The 13,805-nt window shown below is 36.2% G+C and overlaps 1 protein-coding gene across 3 annotated transcripts in view; it reads left to right on the forward strand.

Moving 5' to 3' along the window:
• Positions 1–13,805, forward strand: part of ALCAM (activated leukocyte cell adhesion molecule) — a 115,923-nt gene that overhangs the window by 92,417 nt on the left and 9,701 nt on the right. The window contains exons 7-15 of one of the 3 annotated variants that reach the window (XM_090151835.1): positions 1,348–1,475; positions 3,138–3,267; positions 7,409–7,521; positions 8,371–8,506; positions 8,583–8,720; positions 10,231–10,359; positions 11,067–11,105; positions 11,437–11,554; positions 13,473–13,598. In XM_090151835.1, the coding sequence (XP_090007961.1) occupies positions 1,348–1,475; positions 3,138–3,267; positions 7,409–7,521; positions 8,371–8,506; positions 8,583–8,720; positions 10,231–10,359; positions 11,067–11,105; positions 11,437–11,554; positions 13,473–13,598 (1,057 nt within the window). Of the gene's footprint in view, positions 1–1,347; positions 1,476–3,137; positions 3,268–7,408; positions 7,522–8,370; positions 8,507–8,582; positions 8,721–10,230; positions 10,360–11,066; positions 11,106–11,436; positions 11,555–11,641; positions 13,073–13,472; positions 13,599–13,805 lie in introns of those variants that run through there. The other 2 variants (XM_090151829.1, XM_090151823.1) reach the window with 2 other exon arrangements.

Below are 13,805 nucleotides of genomic sequence, written 5' to 3' on the forward strand. Positions count from 1 at the left end.
CTTTTTCACCTTTGGTACATAACTTGAAAAAGGGAGAGACCAGTTCTACAGCAGGCTGGCTCTGGGGTCTTTGGCTGAGAAGCTACCAAAAAGAGTGCCTGTGATTTATGCCCAGCTGCTCACTCACATCCGTTGTGTTCCACAACAACAGCTGGACTTCCCTTTCCTCAGTAGGTAAAGTTGTGATTCAGTGATGCAGACATTGAGGTAGATGTTTGGATATGGATGGGGAGCCAAGGGCATGTGGAGGAGGGAAGGGTAGGGCCTTTTGACGTCTGGTACCACCTATGAAGGGAGATGCAAATCTGTGTTAGTGCTCCCAGTCATTGAGAGGCCACAATAAACTGCAGCTCCTGTTATTGAAAAATCCCATAGCAGAAGATGAACGTGATGAGTGCCTTAAGGGGTCAGAAGGGTCATAGAGCCCATTCTTCATTAAACACAGAGAATCAGCTGTCAGACAAGGATTTCTCTGCTGTCTAGATATTTTTTTTCGTGTCTAATAAGGTGTTCTGTACTGTGTCTTAGTGCAAGACATGCATCCTTGGAATTTTATTTATTCATTGAAATTACAGCAGCGAGAGTTATCTGCCCATAATATTTCCTTTAATTTTCTTCATTTTATTCTGTATTTGAAAAATTTTATTTAGGCTTCTACTTAGGAAGAATAGCATCTATTAACATATACTCCGTCTTTGCCTTAAAAAAATTACTGAAGTAAAATGTAAGTTATAGTTCAACTTCACTGAACATGACAGAAGTGCGTTACATTTACAGTTCTGTTGACTATGTTAAGGGTCCTATTATGTTCATGGAATTCATCTTTGTGAAAGGTTGTTGTGATCAGCATATAGAATAGGCTGAATAGAGTTGCTTAGTTCATATTTCTTCCTTTTAATGGAAGAAGGCTAATATCTAATACTAATGCAAGGCACTGAGAGCCTCTGTTGTTGTTCTGATTGCTGGAGTCCTCCATATAGCAAGCTTCACAGAGGACAAGTTAATCCCTCATAATGAAATCATGCTGTGAAGCTGCTCGTGCTGATCAGAGTTGGATATTTTTTCCTCTTAAGCACTTGATAGAGTTGTTGTCATTGCTGTGTCAGTGATAGGGTATTTTGGTTAATAAAAATGATTTTTTGTATTGTATGGCTTCTTTGTGGTTACTTGAATTGGCCAAACTATGGAAGGTGTGATGGACTTCAGGTCTTCTGTAAAAAAAGATCAACACATGCAAATAACTTCACCTGCTCGATGATGAAATCATGAACTCTCCAGCCATGCATATTATTATTACTCTGTAGTTTTTTGTGGAAGCTAGTAAGTGTGTATACGTTGTTTTCACAGATCCAACAGAGAAGGTGACTATTCGAGTGCTGTCACAAAGTAGTACTATCAAAGAAGGTGATAACGTCACTCTGAAGTGCTCAGGGAATGGCAACCCTCCTCCACAGGAGTTCCTGTTTTACATTCCAGTAAGTCCTCCCTTGCTGTCACTGTGTAGTGAAATATTCTGTATCATTCCTTCTTACAGACCTTGATGCATGTCAGTGCATACGTGACTCTAAAACAAATGAAGGAAGGAATTACAACTATATTGAAAGATAGACATCAGCCATTACATCAGACTCTAAGAACGCCTCACCTGAGTTGGCAAAATAGTTTGAAAGAGCCTCTTTCCCTATCCAAAGATTGTTGGTGTTTCAACCTACTAAAAATTGTCGTTCTTCACTTCACATCATCATATATTTTTTTTAAAAAAAGAAGTTCTGACAAAAGCAGTTTATCATTTTGAATAAAACCATCTTATTTTGGTCACAATGGACAGAGATTCAGCAATGAAAGTACAGGAAATTAATTCAGCCTTTTTTTTTTTTTTTTTTTTTTTTTACTTTCAGGGATGAATCTTTGCAATTTCTTTTAGTTCTGTATTTATTAATTAAACTGTGTGGTGACATAGAGTCATGAAAAAAAAAAGAAACTGACAGTGTAAGAGAAATTGTAGAACAAATCTGTCAAATGTATAAGATGAAAATCAGGAAAGATAAAGGGTTTGATACTGCTAATCTTAGTTTTGTTGGAATCCACAGACACATGTGGCTTTATATTTTAAGATTCCTACCTTCTTCCTGTGTGCTGCTTCTCTCTCTCTTCAATCTTATATCCACTTTTTGTTCCTATTGCAGCACTGAGCAGAGTTGAACGCGAGAGAGGCCAAAAGCTGTGGCATGCTTTCAGATATTTCAAAAACTGCATATGTAGTCCTTCGAACATAATCCTCTTCTACTTTACGCTCCTGGCATGTTTCAGTTACTGAAGGTTAGCAAGGGAAAGTAGGATTTGAAGTCTTCTTCAGCCATTTAGGTGCAGTGAGTCATCCTAGGAATTTACTGCATGCCATGTCTCTCCTTGCCCCATGGTCACAGTTAGCAAGCTGAACACTGCAGTCTGTCTGGTCTTCAGTCTCCCTGCTACTGGGAGCTGGAATTGGCAATTCCTTTTCAAGACTCGTGGGTATTGTGACAAACCTAGTAAATCACTTCCTGGATTTATAGATATGAATTAGGCTCTCTGAAGCATTCTGTGCATGCTTCAAAGGTGTCCAAAGACAGTCAGCTGTTATCTGGTAGAAAATGGGGAATGGGACAAAACCCCAGTTTCTGTGGATAAGTGCATATAAGGTAGTGTATATGCTGATGTGGATAGAGCAGGGCTGTGTGTGTTGTTTAAGTGTGTGTAACCAGTATATTTTACTTCATGACCTCCTCAAATGAACATAACATTTGAGATACAAATTAAGAAACACAGTTTGTTTTGACGTTGCAGTTTTTCCAACCCTTTTAGTTATCTTTCATCGTTTTTCTACTGAACTTTTGGATTTCTTATTTTCATATTCTCTTAAGTATGCTAGCTGTTCAATTAAAAGAGTAAGCTTTTAATTGTAGGGTTTTATAAACTCTGTGGTCATGCAGGAAATAAGCATTAGTGTTGTTAATAGGTAATTGCATTTCAGTGATACTGAAACTAAATGTATTTTGGTGTATTTCAGGAGCCTTACAATTATAAAAAAATCCCCAACAAAAAAGAAAGCTTTCAGCAGACTCGTATGCAACAAATGTTTTATTTTCCATCCATAGGGAGAAACAGAAGGTATAAGAAGCTCAGATACTTATGTAATGACAGATGTGAGACGAAATGCAACAGGAGAATACAAGTGCTCTCTGATTGACAAAAGCATGATGGATGCAACCACCATCACTGTGCACTGTAAGTCATTGCATTTTGTACTTGGATTCTTTTGCATAAGGATAGAAAACCTAGCTTGCACCTCTGCTTTACTTAAGGATATCATTCTAACTGACCTGCAGGTGAACTGAATGATGTGACTTGTTTGAAGTAGTTTAAGGTTGTATTTTTTTTTTTATTTTTTTTTCCTTTTAATGTATCTCTGCTTAAACACCTAAACTTTCTCAATTTCCTGGCTTAGAGATTCACTTTATGTAACCTTTGTAGGTTGTATATTGCACTGTACGGTGAAAATTCTGATATTTCATGTGTCACGATATGATAAATTATTCTGATCCAGCAATGCCTCAGAATGCACTCAGACAGCCGGCGGCTCACACTGAAGGTCGTTCTTTGTAGTCAAATTTACATTAGCGTGATTTCCTTTCATCTTATCTCAATAAGGCTAACATGTAAGGAGAAGCAACTTAGATATTCGTTTTGTTCACGTAGTGTTTGGGGGTTTTTTTCTGTTTTTTTTTTTTTTTCCCTGTTTTTTGGTTTGTTTGTTTCCTTTTCCTGGAATCATGAGAGCAACAGAGATTGGTAAATTTGCTTTAGACAGACACAAGAGTATTTACTCATACTTCATCAGCATGAAGCAACCACTGATTTGGATTAACCATTGAAGTAACTAATTCAGTGGCTGCTTTTAATTTTATCTTTCTGGGAAAATGCAAGAGCTGGGCCTCTTTCATTCAAACTTTACCATACTATCACAGGGTGCGAAATGAGATCCAGGCCAATGGTCCTGAGTTTCCGCAGAGAACATTCGTGGTCTCTAGTCTTCCCAGTAGCATAAATATCTCCTAATAGTTTACAGGTTCAGAGGGGCATAATCAATACCAAACTGGAAATGCTCCCACAGTAATTATACTTCATATGAAAAGAAATGTCACATAGAAAAATGAATATCTATGTTTATTTTTCCTCTTAAGTGTGGGTCAAGTTAGGGCATTTCAACTTCAGAATCTACCTACTTGCTTAGGGAGTTAGAAAACTCTGGTATTTCAGTCTGCTTGCCTCTCTCTGCCCAATTTTCAAGAGCTGAGGTGCCTCTGTCTCCTTCTAAACCAACTTTATTCCTTTGTTGGCCTGATCAACAAGATTGACTTCTGTAATGGAACACAGTAAAGCAAGGACTTTTTGACTACGTAGCATTTGGTGTGCCACATTTTTTGCTTTTCTGCAGTTTGATGCTATGTGGGTTTTTTTTTCTTGGAAGAGGTACAATATATCTAGGATCTACCTGTATGTGAATAATTACCCTCTTCAGTTTAATGAATGTTTTATATTTAACAAGGTTTTCTGTTGTTTTACTACCTATTCCCTTTTCTTGACCAAGAACAGGGATATGTAAGAGATCTGTGCTTCTACTGCCACCTGCTCAATACCAAAGCTGAATTGCTGCTAGATTGCTGTGTTATCACTGGCCCTTTTGTTTTGTTCCAAGTGGTTAGCATGTTGACTAGTACCTCCATAAATAGTTACTCTAGAGTATGGCTTCTGTGGCTTCATGTTATCTATAAAGAGCCACTTGTCCTTTACCTGTTGTGTTCTGTGCATGTCAGAAAAGTTTTGCAGTATGAGAGAAGCATGTATTTCCATGATGTAAGTCTAGTGCAGCTACTCAGAACTCTTATGTCCAGTCTAGTACCTTGCTTCCTTTCTTCACATATGGCTTGTTTCTTTTAGATACATCTATCTGTATTAAAGCCTTTGCTTAGGTGAGGCCCAGAGCAGTTCTGTACCTTCTGAATGCCCAAACCTTTGTACCTGTCCTTAAAATAATACTTTCTAATCCATATTAAATTTTATTTTCTTCTTTTGCTTTATTGCTTTCATTTTCTCATATGGATAAGTATTTCTTTCTGCAATGTTACACTGTAAAAGTGTTCATTCTGAGTCAGGACTTTTCATTTCCTCACTCCTGATCTTGACACTAGGTTTTTCACTTCCATTAAAAAGATAGGCAATACAAAATTCTGTTTACACCAATGAATCCATTATGAACTTCACAGAAAGCTGAACACTGACATTCAGGCATTTGAGTTACCCATCAAATGTAGGGAAATACTGTATTCATAAAGCAAATTTTTAGGGTGGGAGAGAGAAAAGAAAGAAATCAAATTGCTCTATGGATTCTTCCTCGAGGGAATCCTATGTGAAATTATACGTTAATTCTATGTTTGCCTTATAAAAGAACGTTAGAAAACAATGCCCTGAGCTATGCAGTTCATCTCACATAAATAATTTTCCTGAACATCCGTAATAACAAAGACCAATGTGTGAGAGGGATGTAGTCTCACTTACAGCACCAGAAAGATGGGATTGTGGGGGGCTCAGGCTTGCTAGCCAGGCGGAGGACTAGTTAGAAGGATTGCACTGAGGCTCAGTGTCAGTCTGGCTTGAGGTGATGGCCAAAAATGTAATGAGTTTCTCCTTTCTGTGGTGTATGTGAAAGAAGATTCTCATGAATGTTCTTTAGTGATCTCTTTGGTTTGAGGTGCCATCGTGCTTCAAAGAATGAAAAGTTTAAGTAAATGTTGGAGAGTCACTCTGAGGGGAGAAAAAAAAATGTAGTTTTTTCTTCAACCCACTCTTCTGCCTCAAGAGGAACTGAGCTAGAAGAAACAAATCTCTTCCTTTTTTTTTTTTTTTTTTTTTTTTTTCCCTTGTGGAAGCAGTGGTAAAATCTGGAGTAGCTATTGTTAGTTTTCTTGGGTTTGCTTGTTGGGGAGGTGGGGGAAAGAAAGAGTAAAGAAAAAAAACACAATTTTTCCCCTTCAAGACGTTTCTTTCATTCATGCGGATCTGGGACTTCTCAGAGTAGCCATTAGACTTATAATACAGATAATAATGCAGGCTAATAGTACTGGATGAACCGTAGACTCTCCCTGAAGTCCTGCTCTTTAATGGTGTTCCCAGGGCAACCGTTGAATGAAACCAGTAGTCAAGTTCACTGTTTTGTTAAGTAAAACTCACTGTTTTCCCCTCCTTTACCAACTGTGATTTTACCTCAAGTATATATGTATATTTTTTAACTCTGCTTAAAAGCCAAAAGGATATTCTGCAGTGCTTTTCTAGTGCTATATTCATGATGAAACCATGTATGCTTGCCATTTGAGCTATTGTGTGTGTGTGCATCTGTGATAGTTATTTGACCAGGCAACTTGGCTCACAGGCAAGGCTCTGTGAGAAGGGAAGCAAAATAGAGGTTTAGCTTGGCAAACTCTGCTTTTCTTTCATTGTAGGATTTTCCTGAAAAAGCAATCACTAGCCTGCCAAATCCATATACTCAGAAAATTCTGGAGCAGTGTTTTCTGACCTTTCCATTACTGGGTCTCACCTTCCCTAGTGTCAAACACAGCTATCACTGATTCTGCAATTTCCCTGAAGCCAAAGCAGGTCAGGGAAAGCTTGGACTCTGAGTAACACAAAATGACTTTTAAGTTACTAATGAAAACAAAGAAATCAAAGGGCTTCATGTGTGGCCACCTAGCCTTATAATTCAGGCCTCTTGTCTCTTCTATCAGTATCATCTGTCACGCGCTACATTGACCACTCTCATCCTCTCCATATGGTCAGCATAAAAATCATCTTGTTTTATCAGATTTCAGGAAGTTACCCCTTGTCCTCCTATCCTCTTCTTTGCATTTTATTAAGTAACTGTTCAAATTAATCTGTTCCCATCTGCTTGAGTCCTCCACTGAAAGCACACTTGAATCTGGCTGAAAAAGAGATTCTGTCATGGCAGCCTGTGCTTCCTCTTTCAAGAAACAAATACTGCTATGCTGAAGACTCCTGCAGATTCTTGTACCTCTTTTGTCACCCTTTCAGTAATACAGGGGTGAAAAAAGATATCAATTTGTCCAGTAATTAGTAAGTTTTCACTTTTCCTGTTAGCCTGTAATTACAGCAAAAATGTGAATGTTCTTGCAACGCCTGTTTTAGAATAATTCTGTCTTCTCCCTTTCTTCTAAGTTTGATTTAGATTTTATTGAGCAAATGAAATCTCGAATTTAATGAGTGCAATTAGTCACATTTTCTTTTCTTGGAAAGCCTATGTTATGGCCCAGGCATTCTGAGATTACCATTTTGACAAATGTTCTTTGTGTCCCAGATCTGGATTTGCAGCTTACTCCTAGTGGAGAAGTCACAAAGCAGATTGGAGAGGCACTGCCTGTGTCATGCACAATTTCTTCTAGTAGAAATGCAACTGTGTTTTGGATAAAGGTCAGTGATTCATCTACTTCACACTTCATCTGTGTATTCATCACTTCACATTACTGCTGATACTTCAGTGTTTTGGGAGGGTGGAAACTATGCTGATTTGGCTTTTGGAAGACTATTATTAAAGTGAATCTTACGTGCAGTGTTAAAATAAGAGATACCACTTCAAATTAATGACTAAAAATTAGTTACTGTAATTATTGGCTCAATTCTCAGAGAGAACTACTGAACACTGTAGCACAAATGCAGTTTTATTGAAATGGCCTGTATGAAGGAGGACCTTTTAGAATCAGGTCCTTCTAAGAAGAAAAAGCCCTTTGAAGGAATTTGAATTTATCAATTATTATTATAATTTTTTTTTAAGGCAACCTTAATCTTGGTCCCAGTAAATTTAGCAGGACAAGCCTGGTTGAGAGATTAGATGTTGGCTGGTTAGTGGTGGTTAAAAAAAGTAGCTATTGTAAATGGCAGGTTTAAAGAACACCAATACTGATGGAAACTAAAAATAATGATACCTAAGTAGTGAACTCCTAAGCTCATTTACTAGAGGCGTGTTGATAGTGTGTCAACTTGTACCAATAGCGTTTTTCACCAGCCTACTGGCAAAGCTCAGAAAAGTTGTTCCCTTCTATGCCCTTGACTTGAAGGTGAAGAAGAGAAGTGGCTTATATCAACATCCAATAATTTCCACTTTTCATGCTCAGATGTTGCTGTCTGCTATTTGAATGCGGTTACTAACAGGAAGACACTTGAAGTGTAAGACTCTAATCTGTTAATGCTAGTCACTTTTGTAATATAGAGGTTAATGTATTCTGAATTAGAGTTCAAAAGATTAACTCCTTGCTCCATCAGGACAATACCAGAATGAAAACAAGTCCATCATTTTCAAGTCTGCAGTATCAAGATGCTGGAAACTACATCTGTGAAACTACTCTACAGGAAGTTGAAGGGCTAAAGAAAAGAAAGACACTTAAACTTATAGTGGAAGGTAAGGAAGCAAGAAAAATATGATTATTAATTGTGCTGTTCAAATAAAATGTTTCACTGTAATATTTTTCTAATAGGAAAGCCTCAAATCAAAATGACAAAGAAAACCAACACAAATAAAATGTCTAAAACAATTGTCTGTCATGTGGAAGGATTTCCCAAACCAGCAGTGCAATGGACAGTTACTGGTAGTGGAAGCCTCATAAATAAGGCAAGTATCTCTTTTATTACTTTAAATCACATCTCCTATGTTTTGGTGTATAAAGTCAAGAAAAAATTTGCAAGTAATTAGATTGAAGGAGTTTAATCAGTTTTATTTCTTTGAGAGAAGGAGGGTTAAGTGATATTACAGGCTTATGTGGACAGTAGCTACCTGGTACCTGCGTGGATAATTTCTGATGATAAAGAGCTTTTGCATATTGCAAAGGTACATAGATTCTGTCACCTACAAGACGAAGCTGGAAGGAAAAAGAAGGAAAAAAAGAAGTTTACAATTAAAATCTGCATTTTTAAGTTATTCAGTCATTTTGCTTGGATAATGTGGTGGCTTTGCCAAATACAAAAAGGCTTTACAAGTACTGATGGACTGTGAAATTTGTGTTAGAAAGCAGTAAGGTACTTGATGTAGGCATTAGCTGGGAGAAGTGTTACAAGTAAAAATCAGAAAATATGCTCACTATAGTTCCTAATGGACTTTGCAGTTTTATCCTAATGTATATGTTGTTTTTGTATGGTTATACCCATTGTTTCTTACTGCATTTTGGAAACAAAACCAAAATGCAGTCAGCCTAGGAGAGAAATAAGAAGACTTAAGCAGCTTGAAAAATATCTGAAAAATGAGCAAAATGAAATATCTTCATATTGATGACCAAAACACATGCAGAGCATTACCATATTTTGTCTTGACGGGAAAAATAAATTAGATGCGTATACAAACATTTGAAGACTGAAAGTATAATGCCCATTGTTCCTGCAGATTTCACTGCTTCCTATGGTTCTGCTTTAGGCCTACAGAAATTACATGATTGTGAAAACGTGTCCATTTAATTGCAACTGTAGGTTAGGATTGTGTTGAGTCTACATAACTAATTAATTGAAAATAATGTTTTTCTGGACATGGTATTGATGTAAGAATGATGTACAGCAAATTTAAGGAACACCTTCATCGCCTTTACGGCACATATGCTGCAGGTACCACTAAATAGATGTGGCTTGGCAAAATGGTTCTTGGGTGGAAACAACTCATGACTTGGAATCTTGTAAGTGGAAATCTTACAGTGGTCATTCCCCTTTTAAAGGCATAAATGAGAAAGATCAAGATGGAAAGAAAAGCAAACTTAGAAGTCTCATTTTGGGGTTTCCTTGGAGAATTTTGTTCCTTGGATATTCTTTAAATAGTTGGAATAAACAAGAACAAGTACAGGGGCTGGTGAACTTTTAAAAAATACCTCTTTATAGGTCTTATTGGAGTACGTGCTGGGCAAAATGTAGATACAGCTACCAAGAAGAGACTGGGCAATCCAAATGTTCGCATTACCATGCAATAAAACAATGAATTATTTCTGTTGTCACTTGGAAAAGTTATTTGGAAAACTGAAATATTGTTGATTGTTATTTCTCTCTGAACATTTTCATTGCATAAATACATATAATACACAATAATAAATTCTTTGTTGTTTGCGGTTTTCAAGGATACTAGCCTTCATTTTTTGCCTTTTCAGACAGAGGAGACCAAATATGTTAATGGAAAATTTTCCAGTAAAATTATAATTGCTCCTGAGGAAAATGTAACATTAACATGCATTGCAGAAAATCAGCTAGAAAGGACTGTGACCTCTCTGAATGTCTCTGCTAGTGAGTATCTTCTAAAGATCATTTTCTGAAAGTTGTAGTTTCATGTGAAGTATCCACACTTCACACACAAATGAAGACTGGATATGCATAATAATGTTGGTAGTAAGGTAGTTACCTTTTCATCTCAAAAGGCAAGCAATGCCAAATAGAACCATTAATAGTATAATAGAATACAGAATGTGGTGATAGCTTTCTGGATGAAATTGTGTAGTCTTCCTTGACTAGTTATATCATGTATGCAATATATTCATTTTTTATTCAATATAAGTATACAATATATGTATTTATAAAGCATAAGTTTTGTGTGTAACTTGTGTAATATTGCACCATAATGGTACAAAAGAATGCACATTTAGTATACATAAAATATTAGTTACAAAAGACAAAATCTTTATTTATTACTACATAACCATCTTTTACTCCTTAAATTCCAGTTTATCATCAGTGGTACTGACTTTTTCCATTTTCAATGAGGAAATATATTAAGAAGGTAATAGTTGTGAAAGAGGAACACAAATATCTCTCAGATTAATATTATAGAATGGAACAAGATCCTTCAGTTGGATATCTTACAGTTATAAAATAATGATGACTACTTAAAGATTTTTGGCAAATATTGTATTATTTTTTAGTGTCACTGATGCAAATAATTAAAAGTAACATTCAGATTATAACGTTTTATCTAATTTTAATGTTTTTCATTTCAGTAAGTATTCCAGAGTACGATGAACCAGAGGATAGAAATGGTATGTATGATTTTCCATCTCCATAATCCTTTCTCTTTATTGTCTCAGATTAAGACATATGCAGAATCATTGAACAGTCCATCATAATAGGATTCAACTTGATCTGTAGCAGGTGGCACCATGATCGACTAAGATCGTGACTTTCTTGAAGCTTTAAGTGTTGTGGATTTTTTGCTTGCTCTTTTTGAAACAGTTTTTTTTTGTTTTGTTTTGTTTTGTTTCATTTTGATGTTCTGACTCCTTTTCTTGATCCTAATGCAAATATTTTTAAAATGCTGTAGTACTTTTCTTCATCATAGGTTAAGTCATTAACTTTTCTTCTTTGCTTCAGATGACAACAGTGAAAAGGTTAATGACCAGGCAAAACTAATAGTGGGGATTGTAGTCGGTCTTCTGTTGGTTGCCCTGGTTGCAGGTGTTGTCTACTGGCTCTATGTGAAGAAATCAAAGTAAGAATTCATAAAATCTTGATACTAAATTTTAAAAAATCATAATCATAAACTCAAACATACATTTACCTGTTTTCCTTCCTGCAGCGTTCCAGTAGTCTGACAGGGACAAGTTGTTATACTAGGTGCATTTAATAGGGAAAGGAAACATGACACTCCTGATTGGCATGCCCTAAAGCTTAACAAGACACTTCTTTTGGATAAAGACAGCTACTCCAAGACTTTTTGTAGTTAGCTGTCTCTAATGAGGTTCTGTTTCCTGACAGCCAAATCTGTGCTGATATGGTACCTGTGAGTTAATTGTGGGAAGTCACCTCCTGTGTGGCTCAGTTGCTACTAGAAATTGTTTACACTTAAAAATTTGGGTAACTCTTCTGTTTTAAAATGTGGACTAAATTGGACAGATCTAAATTATCTAGATCCTTCATTCATTCATTCACATATACTTCGAGATCTATAGAAGTAAAAATGGTAAACGTAGGCCTTTTGTTGCAGAAAAGATAGAAGCCATCATCCAGATGAGTATGTTTTACCAACCTAAGCAAGCACAGGATTTGCCATTGAGGCCTGCTTGGCTTTTCAGTTTTTGTATTATCACTCAGGTACACTTTGAGATCATCCCGTTCATTTTATTATTAAAGTGTAGCCATTTTTCTCCATAATTTTAAAAATGGCCATGACTGTGTGCTAGTTGACCTTATCACCATATACGTGTCCCAAGGGAGAACTTAGAACAGGCTTGTTGTCTGGAAGGTTATTTTTAAGTACTTATTAAATAGGGAGATTAAAGAAGTTATGCATAATAAAAACAAGTCAGCACAAGTATATAAAAAATATTAAAGTTCTTTTTGTGACTTTTCATTAAAGTTAGTTCAAATGAAATCTAAAATTTGTGACAGAAAGTCTAACAAGGAATTCTCAATCTAGTTTTCTTAGAAAATGCAGTTTTTTGGATATTACATAAGGAATGTACTCTAGACATAATTAAGTTTTAGGAAGTTCTGCAAATAAAGAACTGCTGTAAATGACAGAGCACAAAACCACATTCAGATATTATAGAGGTGGGGAAGATATTATATACGTGGGGAAGCATGTTTTTTTTCCCCCCAAGTTCATGCTTCTTTTGCTTACAAATTAAGAAGTAATAATAGAACCATAGAATCATTATGGTCGGAAAACTAAAATCATCTAGTACAATAACGTTGAACTCCTCCTCCCACACTTTGCTACTCTTGTAATAATGTCTAGAATCATTTTCTCTCATATGTTTTGAATATGAGAATGTGCAGTCATAAAACGATGCAGTGATTGGGTTTTTGCAAGAGGTGGTAGGATACAAGGAGGGCAGAGAAGGTAAAGTATCTTTCTCTGCACCATTATATATTGTGGTGAGAGCCGATTAGAAACCTAGATTACAGGATGTCATTTGCTGAAATAAGCTTGTGATTTAAGATGGCTTTTTCCTCTTCAAATATAGGATACATTATATTCTAAATGGAATATTCTATATTCTTTTTTCTTTTCCTTGTGTTCAATTTCTCTTATACATGCTTCAAGTAAAATTAGAGCTTGAATTTATTAGAAAAGTTCAGCAGGAACAAAAAAATAATAAAAAAAAACCTTTATGGTTAAATAATAGTCTTCCTATTTCATGCAATGTTGCTGGCTTCTGAAACCCTTAATTGATATATTGTCACTGACAATCTCATGTTCTCAGCATATATTGAAGTTGACCTGCTTTTTATCCTCCTAACTTGTGCATGCCATACTTGCAAGAGTAAGCTGAGTGTCAGTACCTATTCTCTGACAAATTTTTCAGCACAAATTGTAGTCTAGGAGTAAAAGTACTCCTCGTAAAAAGCACCTTACACCTTCAGGTACAGCCTGTGTCCAATCACAACTGTCCATCCCCGTGCAGGCCAACAGATAGTAGTCACTTTTTGAACCCACCCTTGAGCAGTAACTCACCTAATCTCTATCCCCAAAGAGACGCCAAAGGAAAGTCTGAGAAGGCAGCAGCACAGAACTTTCCAAGTCTGCCGAGGCAAGAAAAACATTACTTTTGTCATTATGGGTGTTGTGGTTTGTATAATTTTCTATTGTTTTGTCATCCACGCTAAGTAGAAATTACAGTTGTAGCCTTGGAATATATTCACAATAAATCACAGAGTTATTCACTGTCTTAGCTCTACTCGATACAAAAGCTGATTATTGCCACATATTCTTTTCACTATGAATATTATCACATAAA

The sequence above is a fragment of the Phasianus colchicus genome, chromosome 1, assembly GCF_987193195.1.
Source record: "Phasianus colchicus chromosome 1, bPhaCol1.hap1.1, whole genome shotgun sequence".
In the NCBI taxonomy this organism is placed as follows: Eukaryota; Metazoa; Chordata; class Aves; order Galliformes; family Phasianidae; genus Phasianus; species Phasianus colchicus.